Source organism: Triticum aestivum, chromosome 2A, assembly GCF_018294505.1.
Source record: "Triticum aestivum cultivar Chinese Spring chromosome 2A, IWGSC CS RefSeq v2.1, whole genome shotgun sequence".
NCBI lineage: Eukaryota > Viridiplantae > Streptophyta > Magnoliopsida > Poales > Poaceae > Triticum > Triticum aestivum.
The window spans coordinates 290,898,586-290,921,158 of record NC_057797.1 but is presented as its reverse complement, the minus strand read 5'-3'; the positions used below and the strand labels follow the sequence as shown (position 1 = coordinate 290,921,158).

At 47.0% G+C, this 22,573-nt stretch overlaps 1 protein-coding gene across 1 annotated transcript in view; it reads left to right on the top strand.

The window, feature by feature from the left end:
• The first annotated feature begins 13,311 nt into the window (after positions 1-13,311).
• Positions 13,312-22,573, top strand: part of LOC123188555 (UPF0613 protein PB24D3.06c) — a 43,729-nt gene continuing 34,467 nt past the window's right edge. The window contains exons 1-2 of the mRNA XM_044600718.1: positions 13,312-13,711; positions 15,845-15,921. Coding sequence (XP_044456653.1) covers positions 13,466-13,711; positions 15,845-15,921 — 323 coding nt within the window. The 5' untranslated portion in view covers positions 13,312-13,465. The remainder of the gene's footprint in view (positions 13,712-15,844; positions 15,922-22,573) is intronic.

The window sequence follows — 22,573 nt, the reverse complement described above, 5'->3', positions numbered from 1 at the left end:
GAGATACCTGTAGAGCATCTTTATATCACCCAGTTACGTTGTGACATTTGATCGCACACAAGGTGTTTCTTCGATATTCGAGAGTTGCATAATCCCATAGTCAGAGGAATATGTATAAGTCATGAAGAAAGCAATAGCAATAAAACTTAACGATCATTATGCTAAGCTAACGGATGGGTCTTGTCCATCACATCATTCTCTAATGATGTGATCCCGTTCATCAAATGACAACACATGTCTATGGTCAGGAAACTTAACCATCTTTGATTAACGAGCTAGTTAAGTAGAGACATACTAGGGACACTCTGTTTTGTCTATGTGTTCACACATGTACTAAGTTTCTGGTTAATACAATTCTAGCATGAATAATAAACATTTATCATGATATAAGGAAATATAAATAACAACTTTATTATTGCCTCTAGGGCATATTTCCTTCAAAAAAGTGTTTCGGGTGGCTCTATGGTATAATAGGAATATTTGGGAATTTATAGAGGTGGAATCAAGTCAAGAGGTGCCACAAGGGGCCCACAAGCCTAGGGGCGCCCCTGCATGAGCTTGTCGCTCTCTTGTGACTCCTCAGGTCTTCTTCCTAACCTTCGAGGGTGCCTTCTAGTCCAGAAAAAACAATCCAAAGTTTTTTCTCCGTGTGGACTCTATTTTATATGGATTTCCTGAAAAGCAAAAAACAACAACTAACACTTTATTCCTCCTTTTTATAAGCAACATCTGGTCTCAAAATGTCAATGCATGTGACTGAAATATGTGACCTCTGACACGACAGGTAGAGATATCTAGGAGGACCGAAGACAATTTGATATAACGGTGATCCATTGAACTGAATGCTTGGCTTTGGTCTAAGGACCTTAATTATGGAAACGACCACTTTGTGGCAACGGAGAAGCAGGATCAGAGAATGAAATATAATCCCTAGAGAAGGAGTTTAATTATGTTAGAGAGAACCGCCTACATAACTCTTATATCAAATGCTATGAGTGCAATACAAGGTAACTAGTATTACCCTCACACTGGCACATTTTATAAACTCTTTACCATGAGCCGAAATCTCTCCGCACCTAATCTCTTCATTGCAGGAAATACAACCGTAGATTTTATTCATGCCATTTACATTTACTAGCTCTCTTGGTTGTTACTACAATTCTCTTTATATTTGTCAAATTGGTTTATTCGTGATTCGGGACAGTAACCATATCTGTAGAAGCACCCGCAATTACTTCACATAAGAACTGTGATGCCTTGTGTGTAACAGAAGTCTTACTTATAAATACTCTCCTCCGCTCTTTGTTGGGACTATTACTCATTGGGATACTTCTGCGAAAGTTCTACACTACCCTATTTGGCTTGCAGGCATGAACAGCCGTCGCTGCCGACCAACTCCTCAAAGCAGGAGGAGTCCGAGCAGTTGGCCCGACTCAAAGGTGACAATAGGCAGCGCAAGCCGGACCCCGCCTTCGACCGTCGCCCCAAGGCAGAGGTGGCCGAGTGCTTGGGTCAGGTAGAGGCAGCCGAGCGGCTGCGACGCGAGCTCACAACGGAGGTCGATCAGGGTTGCCGTGACACCTGGGAGGCCTTCCACCACTTGAAGGATGTCGATAACGCCTCGGACAACAACAACGACGATGTGGGTGCGCGGATGGTGACAGAGGTGTCGGCAGCCTCGAAGTCCGTGCCTACAAGGTCATGTCCGGTGCCTCACCTAGTTTTTTTACTTTAAATTTCCCTGTTTGTTGAAAAATTGTTAAGTTTTGTCCTTTTTATGTGTCATATATAAAAAATTAACAAATATTGTTCAATTAGCATGAACTGCATTTTTTTAAATGATCAATTTTAAATGGAGGCGGTTATTTGATGAGTTGGATGGCTATGCCTGCAAGCCAAATAGGGTAGATACATTCGGACTTGTCTCTGGACATTTGATGAGTTTATTGTGGTTAACTTTGCGTCGCGCACACACATTTTTTTTCGAACCGGGCATGACCCCTTTCCATTGCAAATGAACAGAAATACAAAGTACCGAGAACAGCAGGAGGAAAGGGAAAGAGGTACAACGAGTTCGAGCACTGCCAGGAAACCCACTGCGTTCGCTCGTCATCGTAACGAATGCCATGGGGCGAAAACCTGACAGCACCATAGTTCATCCAACACTAAGAAGTCTATTACAACCAGGCACCAACGCACAGAGGCAAAAGTACGAAAAGCCAGAACTTGGGCCAACAAAAGCAAGATCTCGAGAGCCATGCTTGCAATCATTCTCCCTCGATTGGCCTCCTCACCGCTTCGCACATCTTCATCAGCCGCACTGTGCTCGCCCTGACCATCTCTGCCCCGCTTCGCAGCTCCTTGCGCCCCTCTTCCTTTTGCAAACCTGCCCAGTACAACAAAAAGGAAACCATGGAGAAACAATCTCAAAAGGAGTTTTAATCTATTTTTTCTCAAACGTTTGCTCGGTTTCGAGCAAGCCAGATCACCCAACAAACAGCAACGAGACCCACAGTATAATACCTTCCTCCAGCAGGGAGGAAAGTGTTGCACCAAGAGAAATATTGCCAGTAATTGTTCGGGCACAAGTCAGTTCCCAGGGCCATTCCAACACATCTCCAAATTACTCTAGCAACCGGGCAGGCGAAAAATAGATGGTTGGAGGACTCAACCTCATTGCAAAACGAGCACCTAGGGTTCCCAGGCCATCTCCTTTTTTTCGTAACTTGCCTGGTAAGAACAGCATCCTGGGACAACTGCCACATAAAGATTTTGATTTTTAGAGGAATTTTGGCCTTCCAAATCCATCTGTAGTGACAGCCACTAAGAGGGTTTTCCAACCATTTATACATGGATTTGGTAGAGAATCTACCATTCCCATTGAGCCCCCAATACACCCGATCCCCCTCGGGGCTAAGTTGCAATTTGTTAATGCTGTTTCTCATTTCCTCCCATTGCTTCTGGAGGTCAGGAGTGAGCCTTCTCCTGAAGAAGGTATTGATTTCCACATTTTTGAACTCATCAACAGTGCAATCTTGGTTAGTGCAAATATCCAAAAGCAAAGGATATCTCTCCTGGAAAGGGTTTGACCCATTAATGGGGTGTTTCCATACCCTAGTGAGGTTCCCAGATCCCACATTAATTCTCCTACCAGCCATGTAAAAACTTTTGACTTTAAGGAGAGCTTTCCAGCACGGCGAATCAGTGAATCTGGGTTCAACCGTAGCCACAGTTTTGTTTTTCAAATATCGGGCATGCACAATGTCTTGCCAAAGCCCATTTTGGGTCTCTAGCTTCCACCACCACTTGACCATCAAACTAATGTTTTGTTTCCGAAGATCTTTAACTCCTAGGCCGCCTTTCTCTCTCGATCTACAGATTTTGCCCCACCTGACAAGGTGATATCATTTCTTCTTGTTACACCCTTGCCAAAAGAATTTTCTTCTGTGCTTGTCAAGTTTTTCAATGAAGGTTTTGCTCATTAACCACATAGACATATGGTACAGTGAGATTTGTGTCACAACCGAATCCAATAGGGTAAGTCTTCCCCCCATGGAGGCAGCATTACCAATCCAAGCCTCAAACCTCTTGAGGTATTTAGCCACAATGAAATCCCAGTCTGAGTCTCTAAGGAAAGTATAGCTAACGGGCATACCAAGATATTGAAAAGTAAAACTGCCCATGTCATAGTTAAACAACTCAGCGTAGTATTTAACAGTGTTGTCATCCCCACCCACGGTAAAGATCTCACTCTTTTGGTAATTGACTTTAAGCCCAGACATAAGCTCAAAAGTGTAAAGCAGTAACTTCAGGTTCACTGTCTTATCCACATCATGATCCAAGCAGATAATAGTATCATCCGCGTATTGGAGCACCGCAACTCCATTTGGGATGAGATCATGCGCCAGACCTACCAGCATTTTATTTTTTTGAGCATTAGTGATCATTTTCGCAAGGCAGTCAGCAGCCAAATTAAACAGGAAAGGGGAGTGGGGGTCCCCTTGTCGAACCCCTTTGGCACTCTGAAAATATGGGCCAACCTCATTATTCAGCTTTATACTCACTGTCCCATTAAGCAAGATTTGTTTAATCCACCCACACCAGGTGTCATTGAAACCTCGAAGCTTGTGGCATTCTAGGAGAAAATCCCAGTTTACCTTATTGTAGGCTTTTTCAAAATCAAGCTTCAGGACGACCCCAACCCTTTTTTCACATGAGTATAGTTCAAAATCTCATGTAGGGAGAGCACGCCATCCATAATGCTCCTCCCTTTAACAAAAGCATTTTGGGTTGAGCTAATTAACTTGTCAGCATACCTCTCAACACGACGATCCAGAACTTTGGTAATCAACTTATACGGGCATCTCAGGAGACATATAGGCCTAAATTGCTGAATTTTATCAGCATCAGCAGTTTTGGGCAAAAGGGTTATGTAACGCCCTCGATGCGGCTATATCTCCTACGTGTCGAAGCACGACTTAGAGGCATAACCGCATTGAAAGCAATGTCGCAAGTAAGGTAATCTTCACAACAACCCATGTAAATAGATAATAAGGGGAAAGGTACATAGTTGGCTTATACTCGCCACGTCACACAAAGTACATAAATAGCATTACAATCATCCAATACACTCATGGTCCAACTATGGTACCAAAACAAAAGATCAACCCCAACATGTGACACGGTCCCAATCGCCCCCAGTGGGCACCACTACTGATCATCAGGGAAAGACACATAGTAACGGCGTGAGTCTTCGTCGAACTCCCACTTGAGCTCAAGCGCATCATCTGGAACGGAATCATCGGTCCCTGCATCTGGTTTGGAAGTAATCTGTGAGTCATGGGGACTCAGCAATCTCGCACCCTCGCGATCAAGACTATTTAAGCTTAAAGGTAAGGCAAGGTAATATGTGGAGCTGCAGCAAGCGACTAGCATATATGGTGGCTAACCTATTCGCAAAAGAGAGCGAGAAGAGAAGGCGAAGCCGAACGAGAAACTATAGAACAACCTACGGCAAACATTACTCCAACACCGTGTTCACTTCCCAGACTCCGCCGAGAAGAGACCATCACGGTTACACACGCAATTGATTCGTTTTAATTAATTTAAGGTTCATGTTATCTACAACCGGACATTAACAAATTCCCATCTGCCCATAACCGCGGGCATGGCTTTCGAAAGTTCAAATCCCTGCAGGGGAGTCCCAACTTAGCCCATCACAAGCTATCACGGTAAACGAAGGATAAACCTTCTCCCGAGACATTCCGATCAGACTCGGTATCCCGGTTCTACAAGACAACTTCGACAATGGTAAAACAAGTCCAGCAACACCGCCTGAATGTGCCGACAAATCCCGATAGGAGCTGCACATATCTCGTTCTCAGGGCACACTCAGATGAGACTATCTACGAGTAAAACCAAACCTCAAGTTTCCCCGAGGTGGCCCCGCAGGCAGCTCAGTTGGACCAACACTCAGAGGAGCACTAGCCCAGGGGGGGGGGTTTAAATAAAGATGACCCTTGGGCTCCGGAAACCCAAGGGAAAAAAAGAGGCTAGGTGGAAAATGGTAAAACCAAGGTTGGGCATTGCTGGAGGAGTTTTATTCAAGGCGAACTGTCAAGGGGTTCCCATTATCACCCAACCGCGTAAGGAACGCAAAATCCAAGAACATAACACCGATATGACGGAAACTAGGGCGGCAAGAGTGGAACAAATCACTAGGCAAAAGGCCGAGCCTTACACCCTTTACCAAGTATATAGATGTATTAATATAACAAGATAATATAGTGATATCCCAACAATAAACAATGCTCCAACAAGGAACGATCTCCAAACTTCACCTGCAACTAGCAACGCTATAAGAGGGGTTGAGCAAAATGGTAACATAGGCAATCAACGGTTTGCTAGGACATGGTGGGTTAGAGGTTTGACATGGCAATTTGGGAGGCATGCTATGCAAGTGGTAGGTATCGTAGCATAGGCATAGCAAAAGAGCGAGCATCTAGCAAGTAAAGATAGAAGTGATTTCGAGGGTATGATCATCTTGCCTGCAAGGTTGTCAGAGTTGACTTGATCCTCGTAAGCAAACTCAATGGGCTCCTCGTTAGCGAACTCGTCTCCCGATTCTAGCCAAACAAGACAAAAAGCAAAAGGAACACAATCAACCACATGCAAAGCTCAAACAAACATGATGCAAACATGGTATGCTATGCGGGATGCGATATGTGATGCATATGCAAGATTTGACAAGGAATGATTGAACCTGGCCTCAACTTGGAAATCCAAGAGTGACACTTAAAAGGTGAGGTGATTTCGGTTGAAATCGATATAAAGATCACCGGAATCGGATGCACGGTTTGGAAATGGCAAGCAAAACAAATATGGCAACGGTCTGCGATAAACAGCAAGTAGCCATCTAAATGCATCAAGATAATTATGCTACATCACTCAAACATGACAACAAAATACATGGCAGGGATCCACTCATGATGCTTGACAAAAGATGAACACTGAGCTACGGCCAATTCATCCATTAACAGGTTCAAACAAGCATGGCAAAAGTGCAAATGATAAAGAGGTTTCAGACTTAGTGAAATTAACACAAGTCTGGAATTTCACATCAGGTAGCACACTTTGGAGCATGAAAACTATATTCTACATGAACTTAACATGGCAAAACAAGGCATGAAATGAAGCTACTCAAAGCACTTACCAAAAGTCCCTTAGTGACCTTGAGCCAAAAGGGATCAGAAAATACAATTGCAAGCAGGTGAACATGGCAAAAACATAATCAGGTTACAGACTTAAGAGAAAAACTGGAGCATGCAAATCTGTTAACGAGTAGGCATGTTTACGAGCTCGATGCACTCACTACAGAGCAAGGCATGACAATCTAAGCATACAACCATCAAGAATACATATCATATAAGCTAGCCATGGCAAGAACAACAACATAGCATGCACGGATCAACAACAACATCCTTGGCAAAATCGCTAACGAGTCAACAATCTGCCAGGATTCACGAAATAGCAAAAGTAGAGCTCGATTGACTCAAGCTAGGTTGCTCCATAAATGCAAACAAAGACATGTATGGATAGAGCACCACAATATTAACAAATCACCCTTACTGATCATCCTCAAAAGATGCACGGATCACTAGGAAACAGCATGAACATATGGCATATTGATAAAAACAGATCAAGGACTTAGTGAAATTCTAAGTCCCTGAAATCAGCATTAACGAATGCACTACTTTGCAAGCTTGTGCTAGTCACCACACATATCACAAAAATACATGGTAAGCACCTCTGTAAACATGGTATGACATATAACAAAACTCATGTAGAACTCAGGAGCATATCATGCACACAATAATCATGGCAAAAAATGACAATTAGCTATTTGGTGCAGCAGAACTGACAATTATCTCAAATAGCTCTCTTCCAACAGAATTTCGGGCATCAAGATGAGCTCAAATGAAAATGATGCAATGAGGTGAAATGATGTACTCTCAGAGACGAACATTTTGATATGCTACACGCGCAAAACAGAGTTACGGATGCAAAGTTACGGCATGATGAAAAACGCAAAATAACTAGGGTTTCAGGGAGAGTCAACCGAGTCTAGATCTCAGATCCAGATCGCACGGAAACCGAGGCCGCCAGAGTTACTGTAGCTGCCGGAGTTCGAGGTCACCGGAGGAAGGTAAGCCGGATCCGGGGCGAGGGGCTCGTCGGAGAGGGCCGGCGTGGTGCAGGCCGGTGCGGTCGCCGGTGAGGACGACGAGGAGGACGGAGGCGGGACGGCTCAGCCGCGGCGGAGCTGCTCCGGCCGGTGATGTTTGGCGCGGTGGCGACGGGGTTCGGCGCCGGCGTGGGGGAAGAAGGGCGGCGCGCGGGCGGAGAGGATCGGCGTGGGGCGCGGCCCGGTGGCGCAGTGGAGAGGGCCGGCCGCGGGCTTCCGCGGGCCGCGACGGCGGCGGGCGCCGGTTGCCACGTGTCGGCTCCCGGTTGGCGGCGGCGGAGGAAGCGGACGTGTCCGGCGGCTGGATTTTTGTCCGGCACGCGAGGAGAGGGAGGGGGCTAGGGTTTGCCCGGGAATTTCGGGGAAGAACTATATATAGGCATAGAGGGAGCTAGGAGAGTCCAAATGAGGTGCGGTTTTCGGCCACGCGATCGTGATCGAACGCTCTAGATGATGGAGAGGGTTTTGGTGGGTTTTGGGCCAAATTGGAAGGGTGTTGGACTGCAACACACACGAGGCCTTCTCGGTCCCTCGGTTAACCGTTGGAGTATCAAACGAAGTCCAAATGGTACGAAACTTGACAGGCGGTCTACCGGTAGTAATCCAAGGCTGCATGGCAAATCTCGGTCCAGTCCGGAAATGTTTAACCCCCACACACGAAAAGAGGTAGAAATGACCACCGGAGGAGATAGGAGCGCCGGAATGCAAAACGGACAGCGGGGAAAATGCTCGGATGCATGAGACGAACACGTATGCAAATGCAATGCACATGATGACATGATATGAGATGGATGACAACGGCAACAACACACGGAGACAAAAACCCGAACCCGAGGAAATAAAATAACTTAGCGTCGGAAATGGCAAGAGTTGGAGTACATATTAGGTAAATTACATTTGGGGTGTTACAGGTTATCACTCCATAGTTGAGGCGTTGGACATCAAGTGTCCCTTTATGGAAATGCTCAAAAAGCCTCATGATATCTTCTTTAACTATGTCCCAACACACCTGATAGAATTCCACAGGGATGTTATCCGGACCAGGGGCTCTATTGTGTGCCATAGAAAATAATGCTTCCCTAACTTCTGTCTCAGTGAACTCACTACATAAATCTGCATTATCGTCAGCACTAAGTTTTTCCTCATCAGCCCAAGTGTCGGGTCTTAGGTGGAACAAATTACCCGGCTCAGGCCCAAATAGTTTTTTGTAAAATTATGTAGCATGAGCAATTAGCTTATCCGTACCTTCAATTTCAATCCCCCAGCCTTCAAGGAATAAATTGTGTTTTTTCTTTTCCGCCCATTGGCGATTTTATGATAGTAATCAGTGTTCAGGTCCCCTTTTAGGAGCCAACGCTCATGAGATTGTTGGAGCCAAAAGATCTCCTCATTCACCAACAGCTCATGCAGCTCAATGCCAACATCTACCTTAATGCCATATAGCTCAGGGGACAGGGGGCCATTTTCTTCTAGTTCTTCTAGCATGGCCAGTTCCATCCTAAGTTCTTCCTTCCTTTTCTTATCGTGACCATATTTATCCGAACCCCAACCTTTGAAGTAAGTTTTGAATCTTTTCTGTTTAATGTTCAAGATGTCAATAGGATCAAATGAGAAAACTTTCCTTGCCCAAATCTTAGCAACAGTGGGCATAAATTTATCATCTTTGATCCAGGCAAGATTGAAACGAAACTCACGAGGTTTAGGAGCTTCACGCCCTCCCTCCCCACTGGACAGCAGCAGGGGGTTGTGATCTGAAAGTTCCCGGACCAATTTTCTAACAGATGCCAAAGGAAATAGACTTTCCCAGTCCTCAGACATCAAAATCCGGTCGAGTTTTTCTAGAGTGGGGTGGGCTTGGTTGTTTGTCCAGGTACACTTCCCCCCGCTAGTGTGAATCTCTCTAAGGGCTAGGGCATTGATAATAGAGTTAAAGAGATCAGTGGATCTACTATTACTCATTTTCTTATTTTTCTCATCACAGCTCCACAGGATATTAAAGTCACCGCCTACAATGTAGGGGACATTCATATTACTACACATGGTAGCAAGCTCAACTAGGAACTCCTCTTTGTACTCCTCATGAGCAGACCCGTAAACTACCAACATGCCCCAGGCAACTTTCCTCTTCTTGTCACGTATAACCATTTGCAGAATATATTTGCCTTTGCTACAGGAGACGATATCAAAAGTATCATGTCTCACACCACCCAGGATGCCCCCAGATTTTCCCATAGATGGAATCCATTCCCAATGGAACAGACCAAAGGGATCAATCCTCCTAATGCATTTAGGAGTAATTTTTTTCTTCATAGTTTCCTGCAGCCCGATGAAATCCAGGGAATGGTCACTAATCAAGTCTGAGAGGCAGGTGGCCATTCCTTTCTTGCCTGCCCCTCTACAATTCCAAATGAGACCTCTCATTTGGAACACTTTTTGTGGAATTGGGATCGAGTAGCCCTGCCAGGAGGCTTTGCAGGGCTACAGACAAGTTCTTCATTAGAGCTGTGTTTTTTCTGGCTCCTAGTCACAGGTCTAGGTAGCTTAACAGCAGATTTTTTTCCTAAGTCTCCTAGTTTTCTTATCAGATGAGACCTGCTCATGCAAGATATCTTCTTGGTCAAGCTAGGTAAGATTAACAGGGACAATTTTCCCCAACCCATTAGTAACTAGAATATCATCCCCATTATCAGCATTATTTTCCTTATTCTCATCCATCCTATTTTTCTCATCCAGGTTCTCTCTCACCCTCTCTAGCTCTCTAAGAATATTAATGCAAGAGAAATCATTATCAGGTATATCCACTCCCATGCAAGCAACTCTACTAAGTAATTCAGTGTTGGAAAGAGTATCAAAAGAGTTACTGCAATAAGTGTGATTATTACCTCCCAGGTCTCGTTTCTGAGCAAGATGAATGGCTTTTGTCTCAATATTCTCCTGCATCCTCTGCACATTGCGCTTGCTGAATTTAATAACTGCTTCAGGAGCAAGAGGAGGGGTGAGGATAATCTCATCACTGCATTCAGAAGGTGGAAGTTGTACCACGTAGTCACTATTGTCCTTCAGGCTTGAGTCAACGTCACCTTCCACTTCCACAATCCGAGTAGAGTTAGAAACCACATCGGTGTAAGACAAAGATCGACGAGCTATAGATGGTGCATTTACCTTCACTCCCTGGTTAACAGATTTTTCCACCAGAGCGCAGCCCCCAGCATGGTTTAGAGTTACCATCCAATTGGAGGCCTCCTAATCTGTCTTATTCACCGCAAGTTCATGCTCTTTAGCCATAGTCTCAATTAGGAGAGAAGAATCAACATCACTGTCAGAAGACATGGACGATTCTTGCTCTTGTGGTGACAGACGACAGGTCTTGCCCCCATGAGCAGATGACTCTCTTTTCTCCCCATTCTTAGGGTTAGATTGTTCTCCCTCCAATCCCTGATCATCTCGTTTACGTTTAGGAGTCTGGTCAGTTTTGGTGGGAGCATCTTTAGCATCCACACGAACAGTCTCCTCATGTACATGATTTATCACCAGGATTTCCTCAACTTCATATGTGAATTTGTAAAAACGCCCCCCCAAGACCCCTTCAGCTGTGGCAGGGAGCTGCTTCACAGATCTGCACCCAATTTTGGCCCTAACTGAAGATGGGCGATTCATAGTGGACATATCCACTTCTAGGGTTATGCCCACAAGCCCGCCCACATAAGCCACAATTTTATCGCAGCGTTTGTTAGGGGGGATCTTCCCAATTCTCACCCAAGCAACTTCCAGGAGCCCTTCTGAATCAATATCTTCGGACCAAGGGGAAAACTTGATCGAAACTCCACACTGCTTCAACTTAATATGTTCAACAAACAGAGCGCGATCAACTTCTCTGGGACTAGGCATACGCATCACAAACATCCGAGGAGCGAAAAATTTAGCAGAGCAACGCCATCCCTGCCCCACATACACACTAAGCTCATGCTCTATATCCTTAGTCAGTGCAGCCCCCTCGGTGATAGTGACTACAATATTGTAAATCCTCTCTCTAGGCTGCCTATCGATACTGAAATCAGGAATGTAGAAGAAACCTTGCCCTTTGCTTTGAAAAGCACACATAGCAGGAGAAAATTCCCAAGGCAAGAACTCAGTGCAAAAAACAGATAGATGTCCTTTCTTCTTGCACCGCTCGCATATCGCTTGCAGGCATCTAGCAGTGGGGTGCCCAGTCAGATTACAGATCTGACATGGGTAGGGGAAGGGAGCGATGTTACCAGTATGCTCAGGAAGCCCACGCGCGTGAGGTGATGCAGGATTCTTCTCCACCGCGCGTGGCTCGCTCGTGTTCCCATCATCATCTCCCCACCTCCCCTGCCGAGGCGGAGCAGCGTGTTTGTCTCCAGCAGCCTCATCCCACTTCCTGGATCCAGCATCACCAGATCCAGAAGCCTTCTGAGTCGAGGATCCTCCCGAATCCGTCTTGCGCTTCCAGACGTTGTAGTCGAAGCCGCGGCCGCGACCCCGGCCCCGATCGAAACGACCAGCCCCCCGACCATGTCGCCCCGCACCGAAGCCCTCTTCTCTCATGGTGTTCTCCTCACAGATCGGAGCAGGGGTGGGTGAAAGTGGTGGAGAACTAACAACTTGAGCAAAGGAACGAGGGTCGCCCCGGATTTTGCCCTCCCACCAAGAGAAAGAACGAGGAACCCTAGATCGAGGGGGCGACGGCGCGCCCCAGAAGTGAGAGAGGCTCTCGTCGAGATCCGGAATTTGGGAGGAGGGGGCGGGGCTTTGTTTTATATGTGTGGTGCACAGGGAAACCCTAGGGTCAAGAGATCCATGGCGGTCCGATCCCCCCCGCCCCACGTGTCGAACATCGGGGTAATGGTGGCCCGGGCCACACCCCAAAATCCCCGGCCCTCCTGTCAGGCGGATGGGGCGGCCCCCACCGCGAGCGCCCGCTCCCTTTTGACTTGTGGGTGCCTCCGCCGACGAGCTCGCACCGGCAACCACCGCGATTGGCGCCGGAATCCTGTCACGAACACGAGCAAAATGGCAGGGAAACGCGATGATATCACCGATGTCGAAGGACTCACCCTCCCGGAGGAACCGCGCATCCACCGTCTCCCCGCGATCGTCAAGGAGGACGATGCGTAGCGCCTCACGTCGGAGTCAGAGTACGCCGTCATCCAGCGAGATCCGCCTCGCCGACACGAGATCCGATGCGAACCAGACCCGCCACCGCGCATCGCCTGCGCCGCGCGAATCTCCTGCGGAACCCGCCCCTCGTGAGCCCCCCGCGCGGGTCGCACCGCCGTGTGCTCCACCAGCGCCGCCTCGAGCGCCGTTCGCGCCACCGCGTGAGGCGTGTGCGCCGCCCGCGCCGCCCGCGTCGCCGCCCGAGTCGCGTGTGTCGCCCGCCATTACAGTGCTCCACCTTACCACACTAAAGATAAAGGCGATATTTAAATAGAGTCATCGCGCACACACATTTATGAATATGTATGCATGAAATTTTCTTTTGTTTTTTAAGATTTTAAAACGTACTTAAAATGCATTTTTTGGCAAGTGGGTGCAGATGCCCCTGGTTCAGATCGTGCCCACTCGAGATATCCCGGACAGATAGGTTCGGAATGGTGCCCGCCTCGGAGATGCCCTTGCTCCCCGATCCCAAGTCGTCAAGTTCGCTGCACCTCCCGTCCCCGTGATGCCCTCGCCGTGACCTCACCGGCGGCCGCTATGACCTCGCCGGCTTCCACCTCTTCCTGGTTCTCCGGAATCGTGCGCACAGCATCCGGTAATCCCCCTTCTTCAGCCATGCCTCCCGCCGGCGGCGTCACCTCCGCCCCCGTCTCCCTTCCCGACACCCCTGCTGCCGTGAGCGGCAAGGGTGGCGTCGTTGCCCCTGTAGCCACCACAGGCGTATGCGCTCGCAGGAAGCAGCTCCAGGGCACGCTGTTCAAGTACGGGCCCAAGTCCGCTCAGGTACGGGCCTATTTCTCTCGTGCGTCAAGCCTCTCGTCGTAGCTCGCAGTGATGATCTATGGACGGTTTCGAGTTTTTCTTTTCTTTTTCCCAGGGGTGTTGGATTCAGTTCCGCTCATCAGCTGCATGCTCTTAAGTGCTTCGCAATTCCTTTGGCGTGGGAATTCTTTGGATCGGATGTTCTGGATGCTTCTAGAATGGTACCTCTTACCTGCGTGGCATTTGGAACTCGAGATTCCCCCTAGTGTTCGAGATGCGGGATCTCCTGTTTGGATTTGCAGCGTCCTGCTTTTTAGCTCGTGGGATTCTACGTTGATGCGTGTGGTTCTTTGATTCCTGTAGGAAAAAGGAAGCTTGTATAATCTTTCACGACCCACATGGGTGAGTGATTTTGCTTTCGGTTGCTTTTGGTGGCCCCGACTTAGCCATTATGTTCTTTTTTATTCCTGACTAAGGGCAGGGCAAAAACATCGAACGGATGGTGTCATCCCGGGACTCAGGAACAACATCTTAGAACCTGTTTTATCCTCTGAACAAGCAACAACAAACACTAGAACTAGAGTTATAAACCTTCCGATGACTACAAAGTGGATTCACCCTTGGAAACGCTCTGGTGTAATTGGTAAAAATCAAGTCCGACGGGTGCCAACCATCTAACGCTAGCACCCAAATTTTCCTCAAAATGCAACATCTTCAATATAATTAGATGTTCAACATCATATTTGCGATACAAATAGATAGTAAAATAAACTATGACTAATCGATCATCATCACGTCCAAAGCCATGGAAGCTACCTCCTCGGACACATCGGAGAGGGCATCACTGGAGGCGGCTGGAGCGGTGACTGGCGTGGGAGCGGCGACAGGCTCCTCCGCGGCATATAAGTGGGTGTTGTGGCAGTTCTCCCTAAGTGACCGTCTCGTGCCGCTCCGCCCGATCGAGAGCATCACGAACTTTGCACTTCTCATACTCGGCGTAGGCTAAATGATGGGCGGCGAGCGCCACGGGTGCCGTGATGGGCGGCACACGCCTTTGTGTAGGCTCACACTCCATTGGCTTCGACATGATGGGCACATGAAGAGATTGACATTGTGATGGTTGCGGGGCACCATGGCGGCTTTCAAAGAGACTGGGCGGCGAGGGGAGGGGAGCGACATCCAGTTTTAAGGGGAGTGAAACCATGTCTGGAAGTGGAGGGTGCGGGAGGGAAATCGCTTTGGGAAGGCGACGCGACGGCGGGAAATCCTGTTGGGGAGCGGGGCGGCGATCCGCGGTCATAATCGATGGGTTCTGACTGTTAGATCCGACGTGGTAGCCCTTTGATTTGGGCCGGGCTGGGGGATTTAAGACGTCTTGACGGTCCATGTCGGAGGCTTCAAAGTGTCCGGATAATCCTGTCCGGACATTTGAGGCCGGAGTAGGGGTCCACGTTGGAGATGCCCTAATTCCTTTGCTGATATTGCATGGTCATGCCTTTTGTTGATTTGTCCATTAGTGTCTGCCATTTCTTGTGGAAGAAAGCCTACTCAATATACAATGTAGACCCTTTATGCATGTCCTTTTCTTGTTTTCTCCAGCTTATGTCTTATGGGTTTCAGCTTTAGCCTACCCCAATTTATTTGGGACTAAAGGCTTTGTTGTTGTTAAAAATATTTAATGGTCAGATTATCATTTGAGTACAATGCTCTGTATTTTTTCTGAGAACATAACTGATAGTTATCCTGTACAAAAGAGGTATGATAGTGTACAAAGGATTGGTCGTAAACATATGACATAGTAGATTTTTTCAAGCACAAGAACTTTTTACATCTGGCAGTGTCTACCTGAAATCTCTTAGAAGCCTTTATCTTTTTAGCATATACACATGTCCATTATTTATTTTTTGTTATATTATCTGGGATTTAGAAAAAAAGAATATTATTTTGATTTCTCGATACCCCTCATCACATTATGGTTTGCATTATTCCATCGACAAATTCTCTTCATGAATTGTTAATATTATTTTGATTTCTCGATACCCCTCATCATATTGTGGTTTGCATGATTCCATCTACAAATTCTCTTCATGAATTGTTTTATGTTTATTGTTATTGTTGCAGCGTTTGTGTGATAACTTGACATCCCTTTTTCAGGTTGCGTTCAGGACTCGTGATTTCACCCGTCAGGTGATTTTCATTGGTGGTTTGGCAGATGGGCTCTTAGCAACTGAGTAAGTTGCTTTTCTTTTTAAGTCTCACGCAGAGTCAGCCACTCTTATTAGCTATATAGTTCCATTAAATATTTGATCATAGCATTGTTTTCCTCCAAAGGATACCATTGTTAGGGAAATAGCAACTTGTATTCCATTGGGGCCAAGGGCTAATATATATAGTACATGTACAGGTGGTAAATATGTAAACAACTCCATGACGCTTTCATTCTCTTCTTTTCTTTCTCTCTCCTCAAGTCCTCTATTCCGGTCTTCCACCTCCGCTCCCCCATCGCCTCTTCTCCCCCATCGCCTCTTCTCCCTTTCTCCTCCGCTGGTTTGTCTCGCTGGAGAAGGAGGGGAGAGGAGCTCGGTGCCACCCTCCCCTTTGTAGATCCACTTGGTTTGCATCCTTTATGGTTAGTTTGGGCTTCCTCTTGGTGGTTTGGAGGCACCTTCGAGCTCGTTTCTCTGACGTCCATGGCATTGCAGCCACCGTGGTTATCCTCATTTTCGGCCTTTCCATGGTACGTTTGGTTGTAGCCCTCTCAAATAACCTCCCTTATACTGTCTTTGCCGGATCTAACCCTCCTTCAATTCCCTTGCCTCGCGGTTGAATTTTGGAGAGTTGGGTTTTCCGTCGGCAAGTCGTGGTCTCTCCCTTTCAACAATTTCCCATGCCCCTGCTGCTGGTTCCATTTGTTTAGTTCACCGGGTTAGCTTAACCCCATCCTTTTCTTCCGATGTCCAAATTCTGCTTGTGGTGCTTCACAGATGGGTGTCCAGCAATCTGTTCAGGCCAGATCAGGTCAGGTGCCGGTGTTTTCTTGCAATCTTTGCCATCTGATCTTCTTTTCGGGGGTGATGCTTTCCTTGTGCTATCTATGCATCTCCATAAGACTATCCCTGCCGTGTCTCTTGCTAGTCTCCTGCTTGAGATCTCTTCAACCTCCATAAGTGGAGGCCCCTTTCTGGGTTTCGGATCTGAGTGGCTGGCGTGGCTCTTAGTATTGAACGGCGTTGCATCCGACATCCACTGCCCATTTCAGGGGTGTCTCCCAGATCGCTAGCAAGTGCTTTTTTCCTTCTCATTCAACTCTTTCATCAGTATTCTACATGTCCAACACTGTCGTCAGCTGGTGCATGAGCATCCCCATCTTCTCAGGCATCAACAACTTCTGCAACCTCCAATATCCAATCGGATCTAGTGGAGGCCCTTCTGTCTGCAAGATGCTTTCTCCAGCTGGTGGTGGCCACCGTTCGAGCCCGTTCTTGGAGTTGGTCCGCGGAGGAGCTCGTCAGCAGACGCGTGTGCATGTATCACGGCAAGCTGCGGAGTTATCCAAGACACATGTTAATGTTCAAAATATCGTCCAACTCACCGATTTATTGCTTATCGGTGGGTGGTCGCTAAGATTATACCTTATCTTTGCTATTTATCATTTGGGCCGATTTATCGCTCTGACAAGCGACTAATCAGGAATCTAGCGATTAATCAGGCTGGGCCATGTGGTTAGAAATCCCAAAATAGGGCTCCCCTTCGGTAGCCTCCCGCACGTCACACTTCATCACCCGTTCAATAGGACATGTGTTGTAGTGTTGTCCTATTCTATTTGTCATTGAGTCATTGTTTGACATGTAATATGTAGTTATGCATTGATGTAGTGTTGTCCTATTCCATTTGTCATTGACTCATTGTTTGACATGTAATATGTAGTTATGCATTGATGTAGTGTTGTCCTATTTAAAAGCATAGAGCACAGTGACTGGTTGTTTCCATTTTTACCTTATTAGTGCTTGGAACCTAGGAATTCCAAGCAAAAACAGGCCGATTAGTAGTCAACAGATAAAATCAATTAATCGACCGATTTCCAATTAATCTCTAATCCCCAGCGGAATGAAATGCTAACAATAAGTGATATCCTCAACATTTATCCTATTAGGAGTGTGTACACGTGTATTTTCAGGATCATGTATAAGCTTGCTTTAGTTTTATGGGACTTTCAAGTCTCTGACAATGTAATGTTTTGTGGGGCGGGATGTGCCCCACTGTTTTTAATATAATGCAGGGTGGGTGTTGTTGTGCCAAAGAAAGGTGGTAAATACGCAGGAAACCCCTCATACAACGGGGAAAATACACATGCTATACATGGAACATAATATAACTCTAACACCGCCCTCAAACACGGGGCGGATCAGTCTGGGCCTTCGTAAAAAATCTGCCAACTGTAACTTGGAAGGCACATACTGAAGAGCAATCACCTGGTCCTGCATGCCAGTGTACACAAAAGAAGCATCAACACCAATATGCTTGGTGAGCTCATGCTTCACATAGTCACACATAATACTGACAACACTTGTACTGTCAGACAAGAGTGCAGTAGGTGTAGTAACACACCAAACTCCTGAAGTAACCACCGTAACCAAGTCACCGCCGTCAAAAGGGCCACAACCCACAACTCAAACTCCGCACTCGAATGGGAAACTGCGATCTGTTTCTTCGTCTTCCAGGTGAGAGAACCACCAACAAAAACACAGTAAGCAGAAAGTGAATGGCGATCTGAGGGATCACTAGCCCATGTAGCATCAGAATAGGCCCGAAGCTGTAATGAACTGGAGCGGGGAAAGAAAAGACTGTGAGAGATCGTGCCACGAAGACATCGTAGAACACGAAGAAGGGATTATAGTTAACCATACTGGGAGCTGCGGTAGACTGACTCAAACTATGGAGAAGATAGGAGATATCCGAACTAGTGGTAGCTAAATAGACAAAGGCTCCCCACAAGCTGATGTGTCGGATTAGACAAGGGATCACCATCAAAAGCACCGAGGTGAACATTGAGCTCCATGGGAGTCTCAACATTGCACTCATCGGTAAGAGCGGCACGAGCAAGAAGATCCTACACATACCTCTCTTGGGAAATAAAGAAGCCATCAGAGGTAGAGGAAACCTTAATCCCAAGAAAGTAGCAAATAGGGTCAAGACAACCATAAGAGACTGCTCACTAAGACGCGCCTTTACAAAGGCAATGTACTCAGGGTCATTGCTAGTGATGATCATGTCATCAACATATAGAAGAGTTCGATCACGAGGAGAAAGCTGGACAAACAACGCAGGATCATGAGCGCTCGCCAAAACACCAGCGACAATCACCACAAAGGCGAAACGCTCAAACTATGCACGAGGGGCTTGCTTAAGGCCATAGAGGGAGTGACGAAGACAACAAACCATGCCATTAGGAACAGAATAGGTAGTGGCTGCATGTAGACCTCCTCACGCAACTCACTGTTAAGAAAACGACATTCTTAACTTCAAGCTGAGATACAGACCAATGGCGAATAGAGGCCACATCAAGAAGTCTGCGAATAGTGTCACATGGGCCACATGAGCGAAAGTCCCATCATAATCACGAGCTCCTGAAAGCCACGAGCCACAAGACGAGCTTTGTAGCGCTCAAGAGAACTGTCAGAGCGAGTCTTAACCTTGTAGACCCACTTACAAGTGATGGGCAAACTCCAGGAGGAAGAGAAACAAGATCCCACGTGCCGGTGCGCTCAAGAGTAGCAATCTCCTTTGCCATCGCAAGCTGCCATTTAGGATGAACAACATCACAATAAGAAGTTGGCTCAAGAACAGCAGCGTCGTCGCTAGAAAAACCAAGGCGGTCAAACATGAGGAGTAGACGAGCACGTAAGTCATAAGTAGGCTTTGACGAGGAAGATGACACATCAGAAGTAGATGGCGCACCAGTAGATTCATCCACAAGAGGCAGCGACGGGTATACCCGTGAGTAAAAGATGGAAGAATACAAGGAGGAACCACTGGGATACTCGGGTGATGGAGGCGAGGAAGCCACTGGGGATGAAGGTGCAAAATCCTGTGATAAGCAAGGTGAGGAAACCATAGGAGATGGGTGTGGCAGATCTTCAACGGTCTGAGAAGCAGTAGTGACATGGGTAAACAAGGGCTCAACAGGAGTGATAGGTGTGTCGGAAAAAGTGAGGAAAGAGATATCCTCCATTGAAAAGGTTAAAGAAGATGGACGCAGGTAGAAGGGACGAGGCTCATCAGAAGTCACATCTGGAGAAATACGCATCTGACGACCGACAGGATCCCAACAGCAGATGCTCACCACTGTATCCTAAGAAGACACACTTGACAGACTGAGTGGACAGTTTGGTGCGTTCAGAAGAAGAACCTAGACACAACCAAACAAAGCGCTGAATAATCAGGAGAACGATCAAAAAGGCGCCCGAAAGAAACCCACCCTGCAAAGCAGTGGGAAGCTGAATAGTGATGTCGAGATAGGTAGAAGTGGAAACAACCTCGGCCCAAAAGTGAGGCGGAAGAGAGGCACGAGCTGTCTCAAGAAGATGATGATGCTTACACTCGGTCACACCATTCTGGGCGTGAGCACCAGGACAAGAAAGCCAAGCAAGAGTACCTTGCTCAGCAAGGACAACAGTACAACACACAACATCTTGGAGATATACTCTCCAGCAGAGTCAGCATGAAACACATGAATAGGCATAGAGAACTGAGTATGAACCACGGCAACAAAACACTTATGTATAGAAAGAACACTGCGAGAAGACATAAAATACAGCCAAGTGTAGCGAGAGAAATCATCTACTCCCTCCTTCCATCTATATAGGGCCTAATGCGCTTTTCGAGGCTAAGTTTGACTAAATGTTAGAGCAATAATATATGACATGCAACTTACACAAAGCATACCACTAAATTCGTATGTGAAAGGAGCTTCCAATGATATATTTTTCATATTACACATCTCATGTATGATTAAATTTGCGAATAGTCAAAGGCTATCTTGAAAAATGCATTAGGCCCTATATAGATGGAAGGAGGGAGTATAAAAAATGATATGCTATCGATGGGCCCCTTTCGAAGCAAAGGCAGCCGGACCCCCTACATCGGAATGAACTAAATCAAAAGGACGCTGAGACACTAACTCACTAGTATGATAAGGTAGCTGAATCTGTTTGCCAAGCCTACAACCCTGACACTTTAAAGAGACATCTCCTGAGGCAGACCCTGCCGAGAACCACAAAGATGACCGAGTAGATGATGCTGCTGATGGAAGGAGCCGGTAGCTGAAGCGACGGTAGCAGAGGGACCGGCGATAGTGGTGGCAAGAGGAAGAAATGTGAAGCCAGTCTAACTCCCAAAGCCACTGAGAATCACAGCGGCGAGGGCCAGCCCCAACCATGGTACACGTGCGCTGATCCTGATGAGTACAAGAGTCAACGCCAAGAATGACGTGACAACCAAAGTTGGTAAGCTGACCGGCAGAAAACAAGTTCATTATAAGGCGAGGAAAAAGAAGTGCTAAGTGTGCCTTGTCTAGCAACAGGAAGGGAAGTACCATGCACCAAACTTGTCTAGAGAAGACACAGTTTGTTAAAAGCTGTTGGATCGTCTCTGGCTCTTGATCACAAATAGGGCATTGGCTCGGGTGGGTTAAACCCCTTCGCATTAATCTGTTGGTAGTCCAGCATCTATTGTAAAGCGCAAACCAGAGGAAAAACCAACACTGCTTTGGCGCCCAAGACTTCCAAATAAGCTTCCATGGCTCAAAATAAACAACCCCATGGAATAAGGCCTTATATGCCGAACTGGTTGAGAACTGGCCAGACTCTGAATTTTCAGCGGTGTTCATCTTGCACATCCGGTTGTTGCTGCACAACTTGCATCAATTCCCAAATGTCTATGAACTCAGCCAGGGCTGCAATCGTGAGGTCACCAGCAACCTCTTTCACTGTATGGTTCGCTTAGGGAGTAGAGCAAAAAGATTAGGGGCCAAGCCAGCAATGGGCCTCCATCTCCCTACTAGCCAATTATCGGTTCAGAATGAAGTAGAGTTACCGTCACCCACAATTGTCATCATGGCAGTGGAGAAGTAGGCCCGAACTGAGTCATAAACTTGTATAGAGAAAGCACTCTATGGCTTATCCGGTGGCGTCTTGGCTAGCCATAACCATCACATTCTCCATGCACATCCAGAGGATTTTAGATCATGGATACCCATCTATGGATCAACCACGCCCATCAGCTCCCTTCCACCCCTACCTAACAATCACCTCAGACCAGATTTTGGTTCAGGCGTGCCTCATTTCCACAAGCTTGACTTCCTGACATATGACGGTTTAGTCAATCCACTTGGTTGGCTCAATAGGTGCGAGCAGTTTTTTCATGGACAACGCACAGACGAGGCTAACAAGGTCTGGACTGCAGCCTACCACCTCACGTACGGCGCTCAGTTCTGGTACTTACAGCTCAAGCACGAATTCGGCATGCCGGCATGGGAGTGGTTCAAGGAAGCTTGCCACGTTTAGTTTGGTCCGTCACTCCATGCCAATCCCTTGGGCGAGTTGGCATGTCTGCTATTCACTTCCTCGGGTGCAGACTACACCAGCAGGTTTCTAGCGCTTGTTGCAGATCTGCCGCCGCCATCTCCCATGGTTTCCTCACCTCGCTTGTCACAGGATTTTGCACCTTTATCCTCGGTGATTTCCCGCTTCACACATGAGAGGGGGTATTGAAGTGCATATGTGGATTGCCTAGCCCTTTCCATCAGTTCGGCCTTTTGTTTGCGTTGCCTAGTGCATGAAGCTTAACAGCGCTCATGTGCTGCAACAATGTGCCATTAACACC